This window comes from Anopheles cruzii, chromosome 3, assembly GCF_943734635.1.
Source record: "Anopheles cruzii chromosome 3, idAnoCruzAS_RS32_06, whole genome shotgun sequence".
Taxonomy (NCBI): Eukaryota; Metazoa; Arthropoda; class Insecta; order Diptera; family Culicidae; genus Anopheles; species Anopheles cruzii.
In genome coordinates, this window is record NC_069145.1 from 66,031,678 (window position 1) to 66,049,098 (window position 17,421).

The window sequence follows — 17,421 nt, forward strand, 5'->3', positions numbered from 1 at the left end:
TTACACGCTTTTAATGGCGTGGTCCTTCTGTTCTGTTGATCCATTACTTTTATCGTCAATCACGCGACTCTCTAATCATAATAAATGCATCATTTTCACTGTTCCCTGTTTCGTTTTGTGTGTGGAAAATTCTCGCCTCTTTGCGTTGCTGTGCTTGGTTCCACGCTGATAACAAACAAATTGATATCTTTTTCGAGTCTAATCTACTAACAGGCCACCTGACCTCCAAAGGCTGCCCTCTTATCGCTGCGAACTTTTTGATGAATGCCTTCCATCAAAAAGGTGTTGTAAAAAATGTAGAATCCTTTTGCGTACTTTCGAGACAATTTAAATCTGCGGTGCGGATGGATGCGAGTCTTCATTGTGGAACTGGTACTTCATACATTCACGCGTCACGTTCTGAGTCGAATCAGCAGGCCGCGATCTTTTACTGGACGTGTTACGTAACGATCTATCGCCTCCTTTGCGAGCAGCAGCGTTCCGTGATAGCGCACACATCTTACGACTGATACTCCTTGCGCAAAACCTTGGCGATCGTGCTGAGCTGCATGTTGGTTGTGCCCTCGTAGATCGCACCGATCTTACAGTCGCGATAGTACTTCTCCTGCGGAAAGTCCTTGGTGAAGCCGACACCTCCCATCCAGTCGATTGCCTTCACAGTCGTGCGTTGGGCCACCTCCGACGCGTAATACTTGGCCATGGCCGCCTGCTTCAAGAACGGTGCGCCCGCTTCCTGCAGTCGGGCGGCATTGTACGTCAGCAGTCGGGCCGCCTCTATTTCTGTCGCAATCGTCGCAATCTGGTGCTGCATGCTCTGGAACGAATACAGATCCGAGCCGAACTGTTTGCGCTCGAGCAGGTACGGGATGGTTGCGTCCAGGCAACCCTGTGCTAGTCCCACCATCTGCGCCCCGATACCGATGCGGCCTTCGTTCAAAAAGCCGGCCGCGTACTGGTATCCTTTACCAAACTCGCCCAAGATGTTCTCCTCCGGCACACGCACATTGTCCATATGAAGGGTACACGTGCCTGATGCGCAGATACCGAGCTTGCTTTCGCGCTTGCCGACCGTGAACCCTTCGTAGTCGCGCTCCACGATGAATGTCGTGATTCCGCGATATCCCGCGGATGGGTTTGCGTTCGCCATGATAAGAAAAACGCCCGAGATGTCGGAGTTCGAGATCCACATTTTTGTGCCATTTAGCACATAGTGGTTCCCGTCCTTCTTGGCCGTCGTCTTCAGTGAGAAAGCATCCGATCCGGCCGACGGTTCCGAGAGGGCAAAGCTGCCACTGTACTCCTGGCTCAGCTTCGGCAGATACTTCTTCTTCTGCTCCTCCGTGCCGAGCTTCATCATGAGCGAGTTAACGAGCGTATTGTGGATGTCGACGAGGGCGGCCGTGGCCGGACACACCTTCGACAGTTCCTCTACTACCAGCATCGTGGTCATAAAGTTGCAGGCACTGCCACCATACTGTTCACCCACCTCGATGCCCATCAGCCCGTTATCGAACAGGGCCCGCACAACGGACGGGTCGAACTGGTGTTCCTCGTCCATCTTCTTCACCAACGGTGCGATCTGCTCCTGGGCCATCTTGGCCACCGTTTCCTTCATCACCAGCTCGTCCTCGCTGAGGTAGGTGACGGGTGAGGTCGGGCCACGGGCCGTCCCGAACGAGGTGGTCGTGGAGTAGTGGTGTGCCGGTGTGGCACGGGCACCGATCGAGGCCACCGACCGGACCGCATGACGGAGCACGTTTTGCATCATTTTCGCGAAGGAACGGGATGGAACGGGTGGCCAATTTAGTTCCCAATCAACAAGGATCCTACCGGGTTGGAGGGGGAATGGATTTAACCGAATCTACGACCGAACCGCAAATGCAACTGGCCACGTACTAGTTCACCGGGCAACTGATCGGCACCGGAACGTTAATGTTCCCCAAACGAGTTACCAACCACGATCACCAATGAAATTTCAAGCATTGGTGTGCGTACCTTGGCCCCGATAACCGGACCATCGCGCCGGCCGCGACCCGTGGCAGAATCCGCGGTAGTCTAATCAACCGGTCGCACCAACACATCGACTTTGACGCGCCTACGCCATAAATTGGCACGGCAACCTCAGGCCATATCAATTGACGACGAGCCCCAGCGATTAGGCGGTCTGCGTCTTCGCGTAAACACACGTAAGTGCCGCACTCGTGAACAGGAGAACTGGTGGTGGGACAGACAAAAAACTCCAATTATTCTCCACAGGAATCACGAGCATTTCGTGCAATGGCTGAGATAATCGTATGATCGTTTTGGAATTTATTTTTAATGATGAATCTGAGATACGGAAACAGCGACAAGGATAGGTTGGCGATGTTGTTTTTCAATGAACCGCGGATTTGTGCATGCGCACGACGCGATAATAGAGTAACCGGCGGCAGATCGACCTTGAGCATCGACGCATTATTACGGAAATACCTAATGGAGTAGTTACTGATTTCTTGGTCTAAAAAATTCTGCTGTAAATTTGTGTCAAAACTACAGGGGTTTGCATTTGCTCTCGGTAAGCTAATTAACATCAGCCGTTTCAAAAAATGCAAAGTATTCATGTTGCGTAAACATCTCTCGGTTGCTCGCGGTGTTGATAATGTTGCCCATAAGCTTTACTGACCCTTGATTGAACTAAACAACATTTCATTTCGCTTTCAAACACCGCCACCACCAGTAAGAGTGTGCGTTTGCCATGGACAAACGTGCGGCGGACACGTCCTAAGGCCCATGGTTAGCGGATCGTATCCGATGACGATGTTGCTTTTGACGAGAACGTTTCATATTTCGCGATAAGGGGCGAGCAACATGTGCATTAGAAACAGGGGCCGCCAAACTTGGGTGGTACACTATTTATAATACTTTTCATTTTTCAAGCATCGAGAGTAACAATCGAAACAATAATGAAGTAGAACCGTAGTAAATAAGGCTGAGGAATAAAAAATACGTAACAATTGTTCTTATGTTGCATGACCTTGGATTCTGTTTATCAAAACGAAGCCGTTCGGGGAACCGTTCTAACCAGCGGAATTCTTCAATATCATTATTCCACGAAATGCACGATCTCGCAACGGAATGGTGACCACATAAATCCACAGCGCGCTTGTGTGTGCGTGTTTGCCTTGCGCGGAGGCCTGGCGGACATTAAAAGGACGCACGCGGCTGGCAAAACCGGTTTCGCGTGAAACAAAACATAAAACGGAATCGGAAACGAGGTCTTTGTGCAGCTGTTTAATTGGCTTTGTATGCTGACAATAAGTTTCAATGGTGTTTCGAGCAGCTTTTGCATTAACTATCAATAACACAGCATATGAATGCGAAGAAGCGGCAGAAGGAGACTAAAATGCGATTTTGTTTCGAGCGGAAATATGGAGAAGCATTGTGTTGGATCAGGATGCGGTTTTTCTTGAAGAACCGTTGCTTCAGGCTTGTTATATGGTTCTGAAATGATAAAATACTTTCATTTGTAAATTGCAACCAGATAACTTTGTGACATAAATGTTTTTATTATTAGCGTACAAATATGAAAGAACAAGATCAAATCGAATCGTAATAAAATACTTTATTAGTAAACGTATTGGAATTCATTTGTAGACTCTTGAAAGCATAAAAAACGTTACTTTAAATCGGATGGACGCCACCGATATGGCTGTATCCGAGCGTATTTAATTTGTTTGCATAAGTAATTGCTTTTTTAGTTCGACTTATGCCATTTCGGGTACGAGTTCCTTTTTGGTGAGGTACTAAATATTAGTAAGTGAAAACACAAAACTATCGTCGCATAGCTCTTGAGTCATTTGCAGTGTCAAACAAAGTAAAACAAAGTAAGTCATCCTCACTCTTAGTATGGACGAGTTCCTCGTACCTTTCATTCGACAGTGTTCGTTTCTAGGCTGTAAGCCATCCGTACGAGTGTACTTAATGAATATTTTGCACATTTAACCAGGTGCACGACAGATAAAGAACGTTATATCACAAATTGTAGAACTGCACGGATAGAACATTCGCCAAATTCAAGTAAGACGTTTTATAGAAAAACCAGTCAACGAGTGTAAATAAAAGAATATAAGAAGAAATTGTATAAGTAGAATAAAAAAGAAGTTGCTAGTGACGGAAAATTTCTAGCGATGGCACCTTCGGGGTTGGACCCCACATCAAACTTGCCCGACTCGCTGGCGTTTACTGGGCGGTTGTTGCATGGCTCGGCTCGGCCCCGCACTGTCGTTTTCAACATCCGATGTGGTTCTGGGTTGTTCTTCCAGTGCCAACGACTGCCCCATCAATTGTTCCGCATCGGCAATCGCAACCGGGTCACGCAACCAGATGCTGTTTATGAGATCCTCGATTGATGGACGTTGCTTCGCGTTAACATTTAAAATTTCGAAAATAAGTTTTTTGGCCTTCGACGAAACTCCCTTCCACGACGATGAGCGCATGGAGAACTTGCTACGCTTAATCTGTTCGATCGCCGGGGTTCCAAAATCGTCGGAAAACGGCACATTACCGCTCAACATCGTAAAAAGCACAACGCCCATGCTCCAGATATCTATCTTGCGCGTGTAACTGCCGCTACCATTGGTCTGCAGTATCTCCGGTGCGACGTACAGTGGCGTGCCGCAGAGTGTGCGCATCATGGAGTTTTTGTCGACGAACTTGCTGAGCCCAAAGTCAGACACCTTCAGCAGCGTGCGCTCTCGATCGTCTAGCAGCAGAATGTTGTCCGGTTTCAAATCACGATGTGTTATTCCTGCGAACCAACAAAAGGGGAAATAAAAAAGCAAAAATGAGATCTCTAGAAAGCTATATGTAAAAGACTATAATTTGTTCTTCGTAATTTAAATGTCCTTCGCTGTGTGTTGGTGGGTGCTCTAAATGTGTGGCGAATGAAGCAAGACAAAATGGAACGAAGCAGAGGGTATTCTAGAAGGTCAATAACACGGAAACGACGACCCTTCGAGTAATTTTCTACCTGCCTGGGATGATCTTCGTTACGATTCTGTGCGAGGAAAATAAATCATCACAATGCCCTCTATCGGCGAAGGTTAGGAGGCATAAAGAAACGCGGAAGATGAATATCGAACTAAACTTGGGCTGTGCAAAACATAATCCAGCCATCGGAATCCGGACAGTCTTACCTTGTTTGTGCAGGTAGCCCACGGCGTGACACATCTGAAGGAAGTAGAGTTTGCTCGTTTTCTCGGACAATTTCTTGTGCCGGACAATGCGCGACAGTAGATCGCCACTCATGTACTCGAGCACCATGCAGACGGAATCCGGGTTATCAAAGATATCGTGCATCTTGATAACACAGGGCTAGGAAAACGAACAATGCGATTGATGGCAAGTTAAGCTTACGGAAACTTCGTACAGGATACGCACGTGATTGAGCTTTTTCATTATGCTGACTTCGTTCATGACGCGCTGCGGGTCGTTTAAGATCCCTGCTCGCTGTCGCGTTTGTTGGGAGATCCTGTTCTTGACGACGTGTTTCATAGCAAACTGCTGACAGCTGCGGAGGTGGTGCAAAAGAAAAACCGTTCCGCATGCTCCAGATCCTAGTTGCCGCTCGATGTAGTAGGTTTCTTGCACCTCCTTCGGCATCTTGCTCTCCGCTTCATTGTGGCGGAGGTCGTGGTAGACGAAAGCTCTCAAATTCGGGAAACAGATCGAAATCACATCGTCGTGTTTGAGAATGTGTTGCCGATTTTTTCCAATACGTGCATTGTTAATAAATGTTCCGTTTCTCGAATGGTCCTACAATCGACGAATGGAGAATGGTTTTTGTATGAAACGAGCGTGTTTTGCTGGGTGCGGCGAATGTGCATTTCTACTAACAGTTATGTAGACGGGCGCAGTGATGTCGGAACCTTTTGTGATGGTAAAATGTACATTCGAAACGCGAGACAACTTGGACTCAGGCATATGTTCTTTCGTGAGAACCAAGTCACATTTCCCCTCGTCTCGACCCATCGCGAACTCGCCATCATGAAGATCTATAGGAAAAAGGAAGAAAAGAGAGAGATATCTTTAAATGAATGTTCAAATTCCCTTGCACATTTTTGTGAACCGAACCAAACAAAAAACGGGAAGGAGCAGGACAGAGCAACATAATAGCCAAACTAAAGAAGCAAATCGTGCATCGAAGCACAGTATCCGTTGGGATCGAAGATCGAAGACGTGCGGATTTACCAATCCGCACGACACGATTTCCTTGTCCTTTCCTGTATCGTCGACCCAATTGTTGGAAGTTCTTGTACCGTAGCTATTGGACGATTCACGAGTAACGCAGGAAATTGGATTTTTAGTACCGAGGCTTTTAATTTGGATGTTTTTGGCGCAAAGCCGTCCATAGATCGGCAGCTCCGGCGGTTGACTCTCCAACAGCGTACACTGGGACTGCATCTGACTTTGGGTCGTAGGCTGTGTATCCGCTATCTCGTTGGCCATGGTAAAAGTTTTCGTCCTCGAACGGTTTTGCGACAATAATCTCAAAAAACGATTCCTTAGCAATAAACGGGGCTTAAAAATTCGACGCGCTTTTTGTTCGAACGCTGATACACTGACTACGCGGATGCCACTATGGATACTTTGATCTTGAAGTGTGCCCGACAAAACGACAAAGTACAGAACGGTTTGCCAACTAAAAAAGATGCTACAAATGCACGAGACCACGAACGAAAACGGACAAACACGTTGTTCCGGCACTAGGACAAAAATCACACGAAGGACAAAACCGGTAAAACGGCGGGTTTCTGTCGGAATTGCATGAATGTTGGTCCCGTCGCTCAGTTGTTGTATTTGTGACACCATATTTCAAAAGCAGCGGTTGACGTGAAAAAGAACTCAACTCGTATTGTAAACGTTCCCACGCTGTCATTAACCGAGAAAAAACCACCGTGTAACAATTTAATTTCAAACGGTATAGCATGGAACACCTGTGTGGTTAACCCTTTTTAAATGCTTTTTAAATGCTTTTGCTAGATAAGGATCTTTGAATAAGATTTCTTAAGATTTTGTGCAAACGAATGACAGCGAATCGCGCTCCCCTTCAGACACGTACCATTAGTATCTGCCACAAACTGACAGTCTCGCTGACAGTGGCGAGAGGGTCTCGTCTCACGTAAAACTAGAACGTAAAGGAAAAATTTCTAGTTTTGGTACTTGTACAGATTATTTGGTTTTTAACCCCGAAATTGCTCGTTTCTAGTATACCTGCTTCTCTCCTTGCTTGCACGGACGCGGTGTGTTAGCCGCAGGGCACCCTTCTCGCGCCGTTGGTGGCCATCGCCGCTTTCTTCCGTCCCTGCCGTAGCACGATTTTTAGGGAGGGCGCACTTACGACGGGTGTGTTGCTCATCGAAACCCAAAGACCCAAAAAAGGAGTCCACCATCATGTCCAGTAAAAAGCCAACCGTAGTTGACAGCTGGGAGGAAATTGACGAAGATCGGGTAAGTTAGCGAATGACGGGGCTACCGAGCCTGCCCGCCAGCAGCGGCTTCATTGTTGACCTTGTTGATCAATTGACAAACTTGTTTCGCACGATGCTGGGAACGTACGATCGTCTTGCCATCGTTGCAGTTGCCAGGTTCGATAAGCATACTGAAAAACACGGGCAACAACAGTCCCCCACAGAAGGAGGGTCAAAGTGGGGGCTCGAATACCACCGCTCGCCAGAGTACGCTGCCGGAGATGCTGGAGGAAGAGCTGAAGCCCAAGATGGTTGCGCGACCCATGCAGATCCTGAGACGTCCACAGTCTGACGCAGGTGACGGAAAGGGTTCCGCCGAAAGCAAACCGAAGGCGCAAGTGAAATCGCTAGACCAACGGCAGAAAGAGTATGCCGAGGCGCGGTTGCGTATCCTTGGCTCGGCACACGATGACGGCGAGGAGACAGAGTAAGTGTCCGACTTGGCGCATTTCGCGTTTCCCGTGGCTCTTCTAATGGTTTTGTGATCACTATTCGTAGGACAAAGAAAACCAATCCTCCACCGAATGGTTATCGAACAAATGCAAGCAACAATAATACCACTAGTAACAGTAGCAGCAGCTGCAGCAGTAATGTGACTAAAAGCGGCGGATGTAGCACTAGTGGCGCAGGGTTGGTACCGGGCGGTAGTGCTAATAACAACGGTGCGAACTACCGTTTCCATGCACCACCGTATCGGCAGCAGCAACCGGCTTCGCTCGGGGCCTTCCAGGCAAGTGGAGTACAACCAGCGGCAGGTGGTGCCATGTTTTTTGCGTCATCGCCGCCGTTGCCACTGCCCCACGCACCCAATCATCCTGCAATGCACGGTGCCCATCCGGCACTACACCTTCCGCACCATTCGTTTCCACACGCTCCTCCGCATCCCTACCAACAACAACAACAGCAGCAGCACCAGCAGCAGCAACATTTCGCTCAACATCTAAATTCCCCCCAACCACCCCATATGTTCGTGGGTGGTAGTGGCCGCGGGGGCAGCAGTGCTAGTTACTACTCTAAGGGCGTAGCATATGGTGAAGTTAACGGAGCACCGATGATGCCACTGTTGGGCCATGCCCCTCCAGGGCATCTCGGTGCCGGGCCGTATGTCGGAGGAGCTGGCTATGGTGTTGGGAGTCCGAATGGCCCCGTTGGGGGAGTGAAAGCTGGCTCTAGTGGGCCACCGAATGGGAGCAACCAACATTTGTTGCGCCTTCCGGCCGGCCCTGATGGTTCGCAAGGTTTCAACATGCGTCGGTAGCTATCCGGTGGCCAGCGTGACGGATAGCATCAACGAATTGTGCATAGACAAGAGCGAGGGTAATAGTTTTTTTTTACTGTTCCTGTATACCGGCGTCGGCAATTGAAACAAAACACTGGATAAACTGTGGCTCTGCCCGCTTCAGTAGATTAATTAATTATAGCACCCATACGTTGACATACTCTTTTGCGTTTTGCGTGGTACGGCAGCCGAGAAGGTTGCGGTATCGACATGCTAGCATTGTACAGATTGGGCCGAAAGGGGCGCGTTCATAAATTGTCTTTCTCTACAATCTCTACGAAATTTCGGACGTGTCCCGGAAATCAGCCGTCTCCTGATTACCTTCAAATTAGCTTCATTACCGTTTAGAAACGACCCTTTTTGCGGCTGAAGGTGATCTACTGTGGTTGTCCTGGCCTGGCCACGTGTTCGTTGGAGCAGTTAAAGCTACAATAAAATGAAAAGCTGACCAACCCGATCCGAACCAGACTACTGCGCAGTGTTATCGAGAATTATGAAGAAAAAAGAACACTAAACAATCATCGATATATTATACACATCTATTTTAAATGTTTCTGTTTTTATATATATATGAGTTATGTATGAATCGCGTTTATAAATAATGATGATGGTGCAACTAAAACCTTTCCCTGCTTTGGCCATTCATTTCGGTTTCTTGTCCGCATCCGAAGGCGACGACGGAAGGTTGTTGCTATGGGAACGGGCGATGGAAACGTGGCGCTGCACGTTGCAATCAGCGTAACGTGTGAAACCGAGTGCAACATATCGTTGAACGAAAAAATAGAAACCAAAACCAACTGCTGATTGTATTACGGTGCCGGGCGATGATTCAAACTCATTTTACCCGTTACGCACCGGATACAAAAAAAAAAGAAAACCCGTAAATTAGTAGGAGTCAATAGTACAACCGCGGCCATCTAATAGTGCTAGAACGATGCTCGAAGTTGCCTTTTTGGGTGTAGCAAATATTTCTTTTTAATGAGCAATTTTAGAAAACAGCAAAACTACACTTGTACTGGAAAATATCCTGGTACTATTGTAAAACAGCTTCGAGATGGCCAAGATTTTTAATAGTTTTTCATTATCGATCGGCAAGTAATCATGCACTTCGTACTGGCGCTTTCGTTTGACAGCAACCAGCCATGTACTAGGTGCAACACTGAGAGACGTGATCGACCATGCGGTTCCAAGGATTTGGAGACCGTATAAAAGGATAAGTAAAGCCACTATGCATACGCGAGAGAGGATCAGTTGTAACTCTTTAGCGGCTCCAGCAATAAAGAGAGAGAAAGAGAGGGCAAGTTGTGCTGAGAGCGAGATCGAGGATCTCCAGTGAAGAGAGAAACCGAATACGTCGTTACGAGTGCGAATACGCGTGTAGGAACTCGTTTATTGGCCTACAAGTGATCGTGCATAGGAAGAGCCGTTCGCAAAGTGCTGCGGTCTGTCGATCGGTCAACAACGGACGTGAAACGCGAGACACGCAGTGTGAAATTTACGGCGAATCGTATCGAGCTGTTCTAATCTGAAGCCAAACGCGGGGAAAATAGGATCCTTCCCCATTCACCAGTGCCCTGTGTTCAATCAGATTCAGGTGGACTTCTGCTGAACTTGTGTGTGTGCGGCAGAGATAGTGCGTGTCGTTTTGGCCAAAAAATGACCAACGACGGAGTATCGTCGTTGCGAAAGGTGCTGGTGATCGGATCGGGTGGCCGTGAGCATGCGATATGTTGGAAGCTGTCGCGTAGTGAGCGAGTTAGCACGGTGTACGTTTTGCCCGGAAGCCCTGGAATTGCCGCGATCCCCAAAGTGCAGCGGCTGACCGAAGTGAATGCGAAAGATTTCACGGTTAGTTTCCTGTCCATTAGCTAGCTTCATTCCTCAGTGCATCAATCGAAACATAATTTATGTTTTACCTTACAGGCCATCGTCCGTTGGTGTAAGGAGAACGAGATCGATCTGGTCGCAGTCGGACCCGAAGACCCGTTGGCCGATGGCCTGGGCGATGAGCTACGAAAGGCGAATGTTCGATGCTTTGGACCTGGAAAGCGCGGAGCGCGGATCGAAGCGGACAAGAACTGGTCCAAAGATTTTATGCATCGGCACGGCATTCCGACCGCCCGGTATGCTTCGTTCACGGAGGCGGCTCCAGCCAAAGCGTTCATCCGCTCAGCACCGTACGCGGCACTCGTCGTCAAGGCGAGTGGTCTGGCCGCCGGCAAGGGTGTGATCGTGGCAGACACGGTCGACGAGGCGTGTGCGGCCGTTGACGAAATTTTGGGCGATCGCCGCTTCGGAGCGGCCGGCGAAGTAGTGGTCGTGGAGGAACGATTGACTGGCGAAGAGGTATCGGTTCTGGCGTTCGTGGATTCGCGAACCGTGCGCGTTATGCTGCCGGCACAAGATCACAAGCGACTGCGCGATCAGGACCTTGGACCCAACACAGGCGGCATGGGAGCGTACTGCCCGTGTCCCCTCATAAAATCGGATGAACTGGAACTGGTCGTGCGGGAGGTGCTACAGAGAGCCGTCGACGGATTGCGCAAGGAAGGAATCGCGTACCACGGTAAGGCTGGAAGCTCTTTTTACTGTATTATGTCTCTTCCTTCAGCACGCAGTACTTTGATCAGGCTCTGTAACAGTTTTGCTCTTGCTCTAAACCTGTTTTTTTATGTTGGCCAAGGCCGGCCCGTGAAAACATCCATTCTGAAGGCGCATCTCTCGATGCGTTTGCTCGCCCGACCGTTGTTGTTAGTTGCATGCCTATCTGGCTGTTGCCAGTGAGTGGAAACCGAATCGGGGTGATAAGCGGCTTTGGGGGGCTCCCGAGAGGTCAGTTGATCAGTTGTGAGAATGAAAACCAACAAACTCATACAACTGCGCCCCATGATCGGTGCGCCGAACGTCACCGAGACCGTAGCCTATACGCGGAGATCGGTTGATCGATGACGTAGACCCTTGCGAGTCCTTTATTTTTGTTTTGCGTAGCTGATAAGCAGAGATGTGATCAATCGCTCGATCGCTGTTGGTAGTAACAGGAGAATATCATGTTTGTCGCTGCCCGATTCTCGTTCCGTTTGTTTGTTTGTTTGCTTGTTGTCGTCCCTTGGAGATTGCGTGCTCAGTATGCTCACGGTTCCATCCGTCTTGAATGCCACTCTTATTCTGCTAACGCCGTTTACATTCTTGTTCTCCCGAAGGCGTCCTGTACGCTGGCATGATGCTAACACCGGATGGTCCGAAAACGTTGGAGTTTAACTGTCGCTTCGGTGATCCGGAAACGCAGGTCATTCTGCCGCTCCTCAAATCCGACCTGTACGACGTGATGGAGGCCACATGCGAGGGACGGTTGCACGAAGTGCAGCTTCAATTCCGGCCAGCCACCAGTGCGGTTGGGGTAGTGATGGCAAGCAAGGGCTATCCGGAAACCTCCACCAAAGGTTGCGTCATCAAAGGTTTGTAACTGAAATTTTCCTGACTGATGGCGAAGTTTTTCGCTATTAACATGATTAACTGTTTCTTCTTTTTCCGTCATGCAGGTCTTGATGCGGTAGCGTCTCGCCCGGAACATCTGGTGTTTCACAGCGGAGTGACGTTGAATGGTCGGGAGGAGTTTGTCACTAACGGGGGACGCGTACTCATTAGCGTCGTGCTCGATAGTGACCTTAAGAAGGCTGCTGCACTGGCCACGGCCGCTTGCAGCACGATTCAGTTCGAAGGCTCGCAACACCGACGGGACATTGCACAGAAGGCGTTCAAACAGTAAATGTTCCTTTTGTTCCATTATCGAACGTTATCGCATTTGATTTGTTTGCGGCCAGCAGTGGTTTTCAAAATTCAAATAAACCATTCGTTCTCTAGCGCCGGAAATCGGTTTGCCAGTACCTCGGACATTTGTTTTGCATTTTATAAGGATTTTACGAAATCCGGACTCATTGCATGTTGTTCAGTGTAGAGAACGATTCCATTTAACGTTAATGTGGTCCCCAGGAAAGATTGGAGAATATTTAGGCTCTTCTAACATGATTGGCACGTTATTGAATCATCAAAAATGGGGCAATGAAAACGTAAACGCTTTCTAATCCTCATTCTATTTTCGTTACAGCCTAAATCTTTCATACAAAGCCAGTGGCGTTGATATTGATGCTGGCGATGCCCTCGTGCAGCGCATTAAACCGTTGGCCCGTGGAACCAACCGTCCCGGCGTGATCGGTGGGCTTGGCGGTTTTGGTGGCCTCTTTCGACTGAACGACGTAAGATGCCAGCTTTTTTTCTTTTCAAACGATTGATTCGAAGCGATTAGGTACTCAATTTCTCCGCACGTTCTGCTAGGTAACGTACACCGACCGCGCCGGTAAGGAAGTACGATACAGCGATCCGGTCCTTGTCCAGGGAACGGATGGTGTCGGTACCAAACTGAAGCTGGCCGAAGCACTAAACTGCTGGGACACGATCGGCGTCGATCTAGTGGCCATGTGTGCGAACGATGTGCTGTGCGCCGGAGCGGAACCGTTGGCCTTCCTCGATTACATCGCTTGCGGTCGCCTCGAGGTCCCTACGGCTGCAATGATCGTGAAGGGGATAGCCGAAGGATGTCGTGAAACACGGTGCGCTCTGCTTGGAGGGGAAACCGCCGAAATGCCTTCGATGTACGCCCCCGGAAAGTACGATTTGGCCGGGTACTGTGTCGGAGTGGCCGAGCACGATCAGCTCCTCCCGCGGACTGATCGCATCCGCGTAGGAGATCTCGTCGTGGGACTTCCGTCGAGTGGGGTGCACAGCAATGGGTTCAGTTTGGTGAACCACATCTTCGAACGCACCGGCACGAAACTGACCGATGTGGCCCCGTTCGCAGAGGATGGCTGCAGCAGGTTCGGTGACGAGCTACTCACTCCGACACGCCTCTACGTCGCACCGTTGCTTCCGCTTCTACGCCAGAGTGAAGAAACAATCAGGGCGCTAGCACACATTACCGGAGGTGGTTTGATTGAGAACGTGCCGCGCGTTCTGCCGCCCGGCCTGGCGGTGGAGGTGAACTTCGATTCGGTGAAAATTCCTCCCATCTTTGGGTGGCTTGCGGCGAAAGGCAATGTTAGTGAGCGGGAAATGCTCCGTACGTTCAATTGCGGTATCGGAATGGTGGTGATCCTGGCGGGAGATGATCTGTCGTGGCGATCACATCTGCAGCATCACGGAGCGGTAATGCTGGGCAAGGTTGTTCACCGATCGTCACCAACCAGCGAGCAAGTGATCGTGAGCCATTTCACGGAAGCGATCGACCGAGTTGCTGCTCCGTATCGTTCGCAAATGGTGACAAGCGGCCGACGGACCCCTTCTGGTGCGCCGATTGAAACTTCGTACAAAGACAGTGGTGTCGATATTGGGGCCGGTGATGAGCTTGTTCGGCGCATCAAACCGTTCGCGAAATCGACCAACCGGCTTGGTGTCATGGGAGGACTTGGTGGCTTTGGAGGACTCTTTCGGTTACGTGATGCCGTCGGAGATCAGATGACCGACCCGATACTGGTGCTCGGGACGGACGGTGTAGGGACGAAGCTGAAGATCGCCCAGGAAGCGCACACTCACCACACGATCGGAATCGATCTGGTGGCTATGTGTGTGAACGATATCATCTGCAACGGTGCCGACCCGTGCTCATTCCTCGATTACTATGCCTGCGGGCGGCTCGATGTGCCGGTGGCTGAAAAGGTGGTACAGGGGATTGCCGAAGGATGCCGTCAGGCCGGCAGTGCCCTGCTTGGTGGAGAAACGGCCGAGATGCCTGGAATGTACGCTCCGGGAGTTTACGATTTGGCCGGCTTTTCCCTCGGAGTGGTCGATGGCAGCAAGTTGCTACCACGGATCGATAGCGTGCGGCCCGGAGACGTGCTGATCGGGTTGCCGTCGAGCGGAGTACATAGTAATGGGTTCAGTTTAGTGCACAAAATTCTGGACTACGCTGGGGTAACGTATCGTGACGTTGCGCCGTTCAGTGCGACGGGAAGAACGTTCGCCGAAGAGCTGCTCGTGCCGACCAAGATCTACGTGCGAGAGCTGCAACCCTTGCTGGCCCGGGGGCATGTGAAAGCGCTGGCACACATCACGGGCGGTGGTTTCACGGAAAACATACCACGCGTGCTGCCCGCGGAACTGGCCGCGTTTCTAAACCTCGCGGATCTGCACATTTCACCCCTCTTCGGCTGGCTATCGCGTGCCGGGAACGTTCGGGCCGACGAAATGCTACGAACGTTCAACTGTGGCATTGGAATGGTGTTGGTGGTAGCACCGGAACACGAGCAAACCGTTCTCGGAGAGTTGCGCCCGGTCGGTGGGCAACCGTTGGGAACGGTGGTGAAGCGCGATTTGGCTACTGGAGCGCGTGTTATCGTGCGTGACTTCGAACAGGGTCTTCTGACGGCCCAACGGTCCTGTACGCTGCCAAAGAAGCGTATCGCTGTACTCATCTCTGGTACCGGAAGCAACCTGCAGGCCCTGATCGACGCCACGCGTACAACTGCGGCGGGCATTCGAGGCGAGATCGTGTTGGTGGTTTCGAACAAACCAGGCGTCCTGGGACTCGAACGGGCAGCGAAGGCCAACATTCCCTCGACAGTGATCCATCACAAGGACTTCGCTAGCCGAGAGCAGTTCGATGAAGCAGTTTCGGGTGCGTTGCAAGAGGCTCGTGTCGATCTTGTGTGTCTCGCCGGATTTATGCGCATCCTTTCGAGCGACTTTGTCCGACGGTGGGCTGGCCGGCTCATCAACATTCATCCGGCACTACTTCCGAAGCATAAAGGAACCCATGCACAACGACAGGCCTTGGCAGCGGGCGATCTAGAGTCGGGCTGCACGGTACACTTCGTGGACGAAGGAGTGGACACCGGCGCTATCATCCTACAGGAACGCGTGCCAGTTTTGCCAGGCGACACGGAAGAAACACTCACGGAGCGAATTCACCGGGCGGAGCACATTGCGTACCCGCGAGCATTGCGTTTGGTCGCGAACGGCCTTATCAAATAGTCGATCGATCATACAACACGAATGTCACAGTCAGTAAGGGCGCTGTTATTTTATCTTAGCTTTTGTTACTCACTGAATCATCACTCGTTACATCTACTCACAATGAATGACCAAACAATGAACCAATAAATCCTAGAAGACTAGACTTATTGTCGGGTGTTTCGCTTTGGGTGCTACGTGCAGGTGGTCTTTCAATTTCCTCTCGCCGGGGACGGTTAGGAAGGGTAGAACTGGACGCTTCGGGACCTTTCTCGAGAAGTTCTCTAGCGAGTCGATCCAGATCGAGGCGTACCATCTGTTTGTTCAGTATCGGTACGATCAAGTTGAACTTATCGATCATTTTGTTGATTCTCTCCGCATCGTACCGGTGCTCATCGAGCACCTTTTCCCACCGTTGCACCTCCTGTACGGTTAGCGGAAGTGGCCCAAGCGTAGCGCGTGCACTCTGGAGCGCCCCACGTAACGCTGCCACCGCCTCTCGTAGGTCTTTGTGCAGGGTAATCCATTCGGGGGTAAACCCATTGTCGAGCAAAATTTTGTTAATCTTATGGGTGGTGAAGTCGACGTACGGATTTTGAGACTGGTGGTCGGGAAGTGGCTTACCGAAGCCGGATAGGTTACTAAAGTCGCCACGCGACATCGCTTCCTGGATCAGATCCTCCACTACGCGATCGAAGCCGTATTTGGTTTTTATTTCGTGCTTCTTGAAGTAGTCCCCTTTACGCATGAGTGCCGTTTCCGATGCCTGCGCTTTCGAGAGTCGATGCTCGAGGACCCGTTCCTGGGCTTTCTGTGCCCGGACGGCTTGGTATTGTTTTTGGCGCTGGGCAGGCGTTCCGAAGCCGACGCCATCGAAGCTAAGATACTGTCGATGCTGCGGGGCCGTGTGTCGGATGTCGTACACCTTCACCTGTTCGTGCAGATCCTCAACAATACCGCGCCGTGCTTTGGCAAATTTTTCCTGAAGAATACGAAACGCTCCGTCGACTTCGGCAAACCGATCAGAGCTCGCGTCCGGATGTCCGCTGTCTGGGTGCAGTTTTTTAACGAGGGATAAATAAGCCTGCCGGACCGTGTTCTGGTCGGAGTGTTCGGTAACACCGAGTAACTGGTAGCATTTCTTCAACCGAGGAAAAGGATAAAAATAAGTCAAACTGTCTTAATAAGTTAAGGACGACTACTTACGTTATATAATTCACCTCGTCGTGTGTGAGTAAAACGAAGACAGATTAACGAGGACAGTTGCTTGAAAACATTGGCACGGTTTACAAACATTTCGCAGGATCTTACAAGTGAAAAATACATTCGGAATTGATAAAAGTGGCACGAAAGGAAGAGAAAAAAAACTTTGGGCGAAATCAAAACAAACAAACCGGTACAGTGACCTTGAATACGATGCACAGCAACAGCACACGAATAAACGATGCGGACGATGAAAAGCTGAAAAAAATAAATGAAATAACGGCTAAAAGAACTCTTCATCATCTATTTCTTCGAGGTTATATAACTAAATTTACCTTTGTTTTAAGGTAATGTCCAAATTACCACAGAAATACTAATGGAGTTAACCTATCACAACAAAAATCAGCTGACAGCAGTGAGCGTGAGAAC

General features: G+C 49.9%; 5 protein-coding genes across 5 annotated transcripts; 2 read left to right on the top strand and 3 right to left on the bottom strand.

Annotated features, from left to right (window-relative positions):
• Positions 1 to 410: 410 nt before the first annotated feature.
• On the bottom strand, positions 411 to 1,900 carry LOC128273210 (short/branched chain specific acyl-CoA dehydrogenase, mitochondrial). The gene has a single exon (XM_053011138.1). The coding sequence runs from the start codon at positions 1,766 to 1,768 to the stop codon at positions 500 to 502; it is 1,269 nt and encodes a 422-aa protein (XP_052867098.1). The 5' UTR covers positions 1,769 to 1,900; the 3' UTR covers positions 411 to 499.
• Positions 1,901 to 4,193: 2,293 nt separating this feature from the next.
• Positions 4,194 to 6,486, bottom strand: LOC128270809 (ovarian-specific serine/threonine-protein kinase Lok). Its single transcript, XM_053008230.1, has 5 exons — positions 6,297 to 6,486; positions 5,875 to 6,032; positions 5,419 to 5,793; positions 5,175 to 5,352; positions 4,194 to 4,786 (listed from the first exon to the last, which is right to left on the bottom strand). The coding sequence occupies exons 1-5, from the start codon at positions 6,484 to 6,486 to the stop codon at positions 4,194 to 4,196; spliced, it is 1,494 nt and encodes a 497-aa protein (XP_052864190.1).
• A 705-nt stretch (positions 6,487 to 7,191) lies between these two features.
• Positions 7,192 to 9,321, top strand: LOC128273212 (atrophin-1). Its single transcript, XM_053011145.1, has 3 exons — positions 7,192 to 7,488; positions 7,619 to 7,935; positions 8,007 to 9,321. Exons 1-3 carry the CDS (start codon positions 7,432 to 7,434, stop codon positions 8,764 to 8,766), a joined length of 1,134 nt encoding a protein of 377 aa, XP_052867105.1. The 5' UTR covers positions 7,192 to 7,431; the 3' UTR covers positions 8,767 to 9,321.
• Positions 9,322 to 10,242: 921 nt separating this feature from the next.
• Positions 10,243 to 15,961, top strand: LOC128275174 (trifunctional purine biosynthetic protein adenosine-3). Its single transcript, XM_053013587.1, has 6 exons — positions 10,243 to 10,635; positions 10,711 to 11,353; positions 11,988 to 12,242; positions 12,327 to 12,549; positions 12,893 to 13,040; positions 13,120 to 15,961. Exons 1-6 carry the CDS (start codon positions 10,444 to 10,446, stop codon positions 15,808 to 15,810), a joined length of 4,152 nt encoding a protein of 1,383 aa, XP_052869547.1. The 5' UTR covers positions 10,243 to 10,443; the 3' UTR covers positions 15,811 to 15,961.
• Positions 14,674 to 17,085, bottom strand: LOC128270810 (dnaJ homolog subfamily C member 28). The gene is made up of 2 exons (XM_053008231.1): positions 16,996 to 17,085; positions 14,674 to 16,930 (listed from the first exon to the last, which is right to left on the bottom strand). Exons 1-2 carry the CDS (start codon positions 17,083 to 17,085, stop codon positions 15,908 to 15,910), a joined length of 1,113 nt encoding a protein of 370 aa, XP_052864191.1. The 3' UTR covers positions 14,674 to 15,907.
• Positions 17,086 to 17,421: the final 336 nt, after the last annotated feature.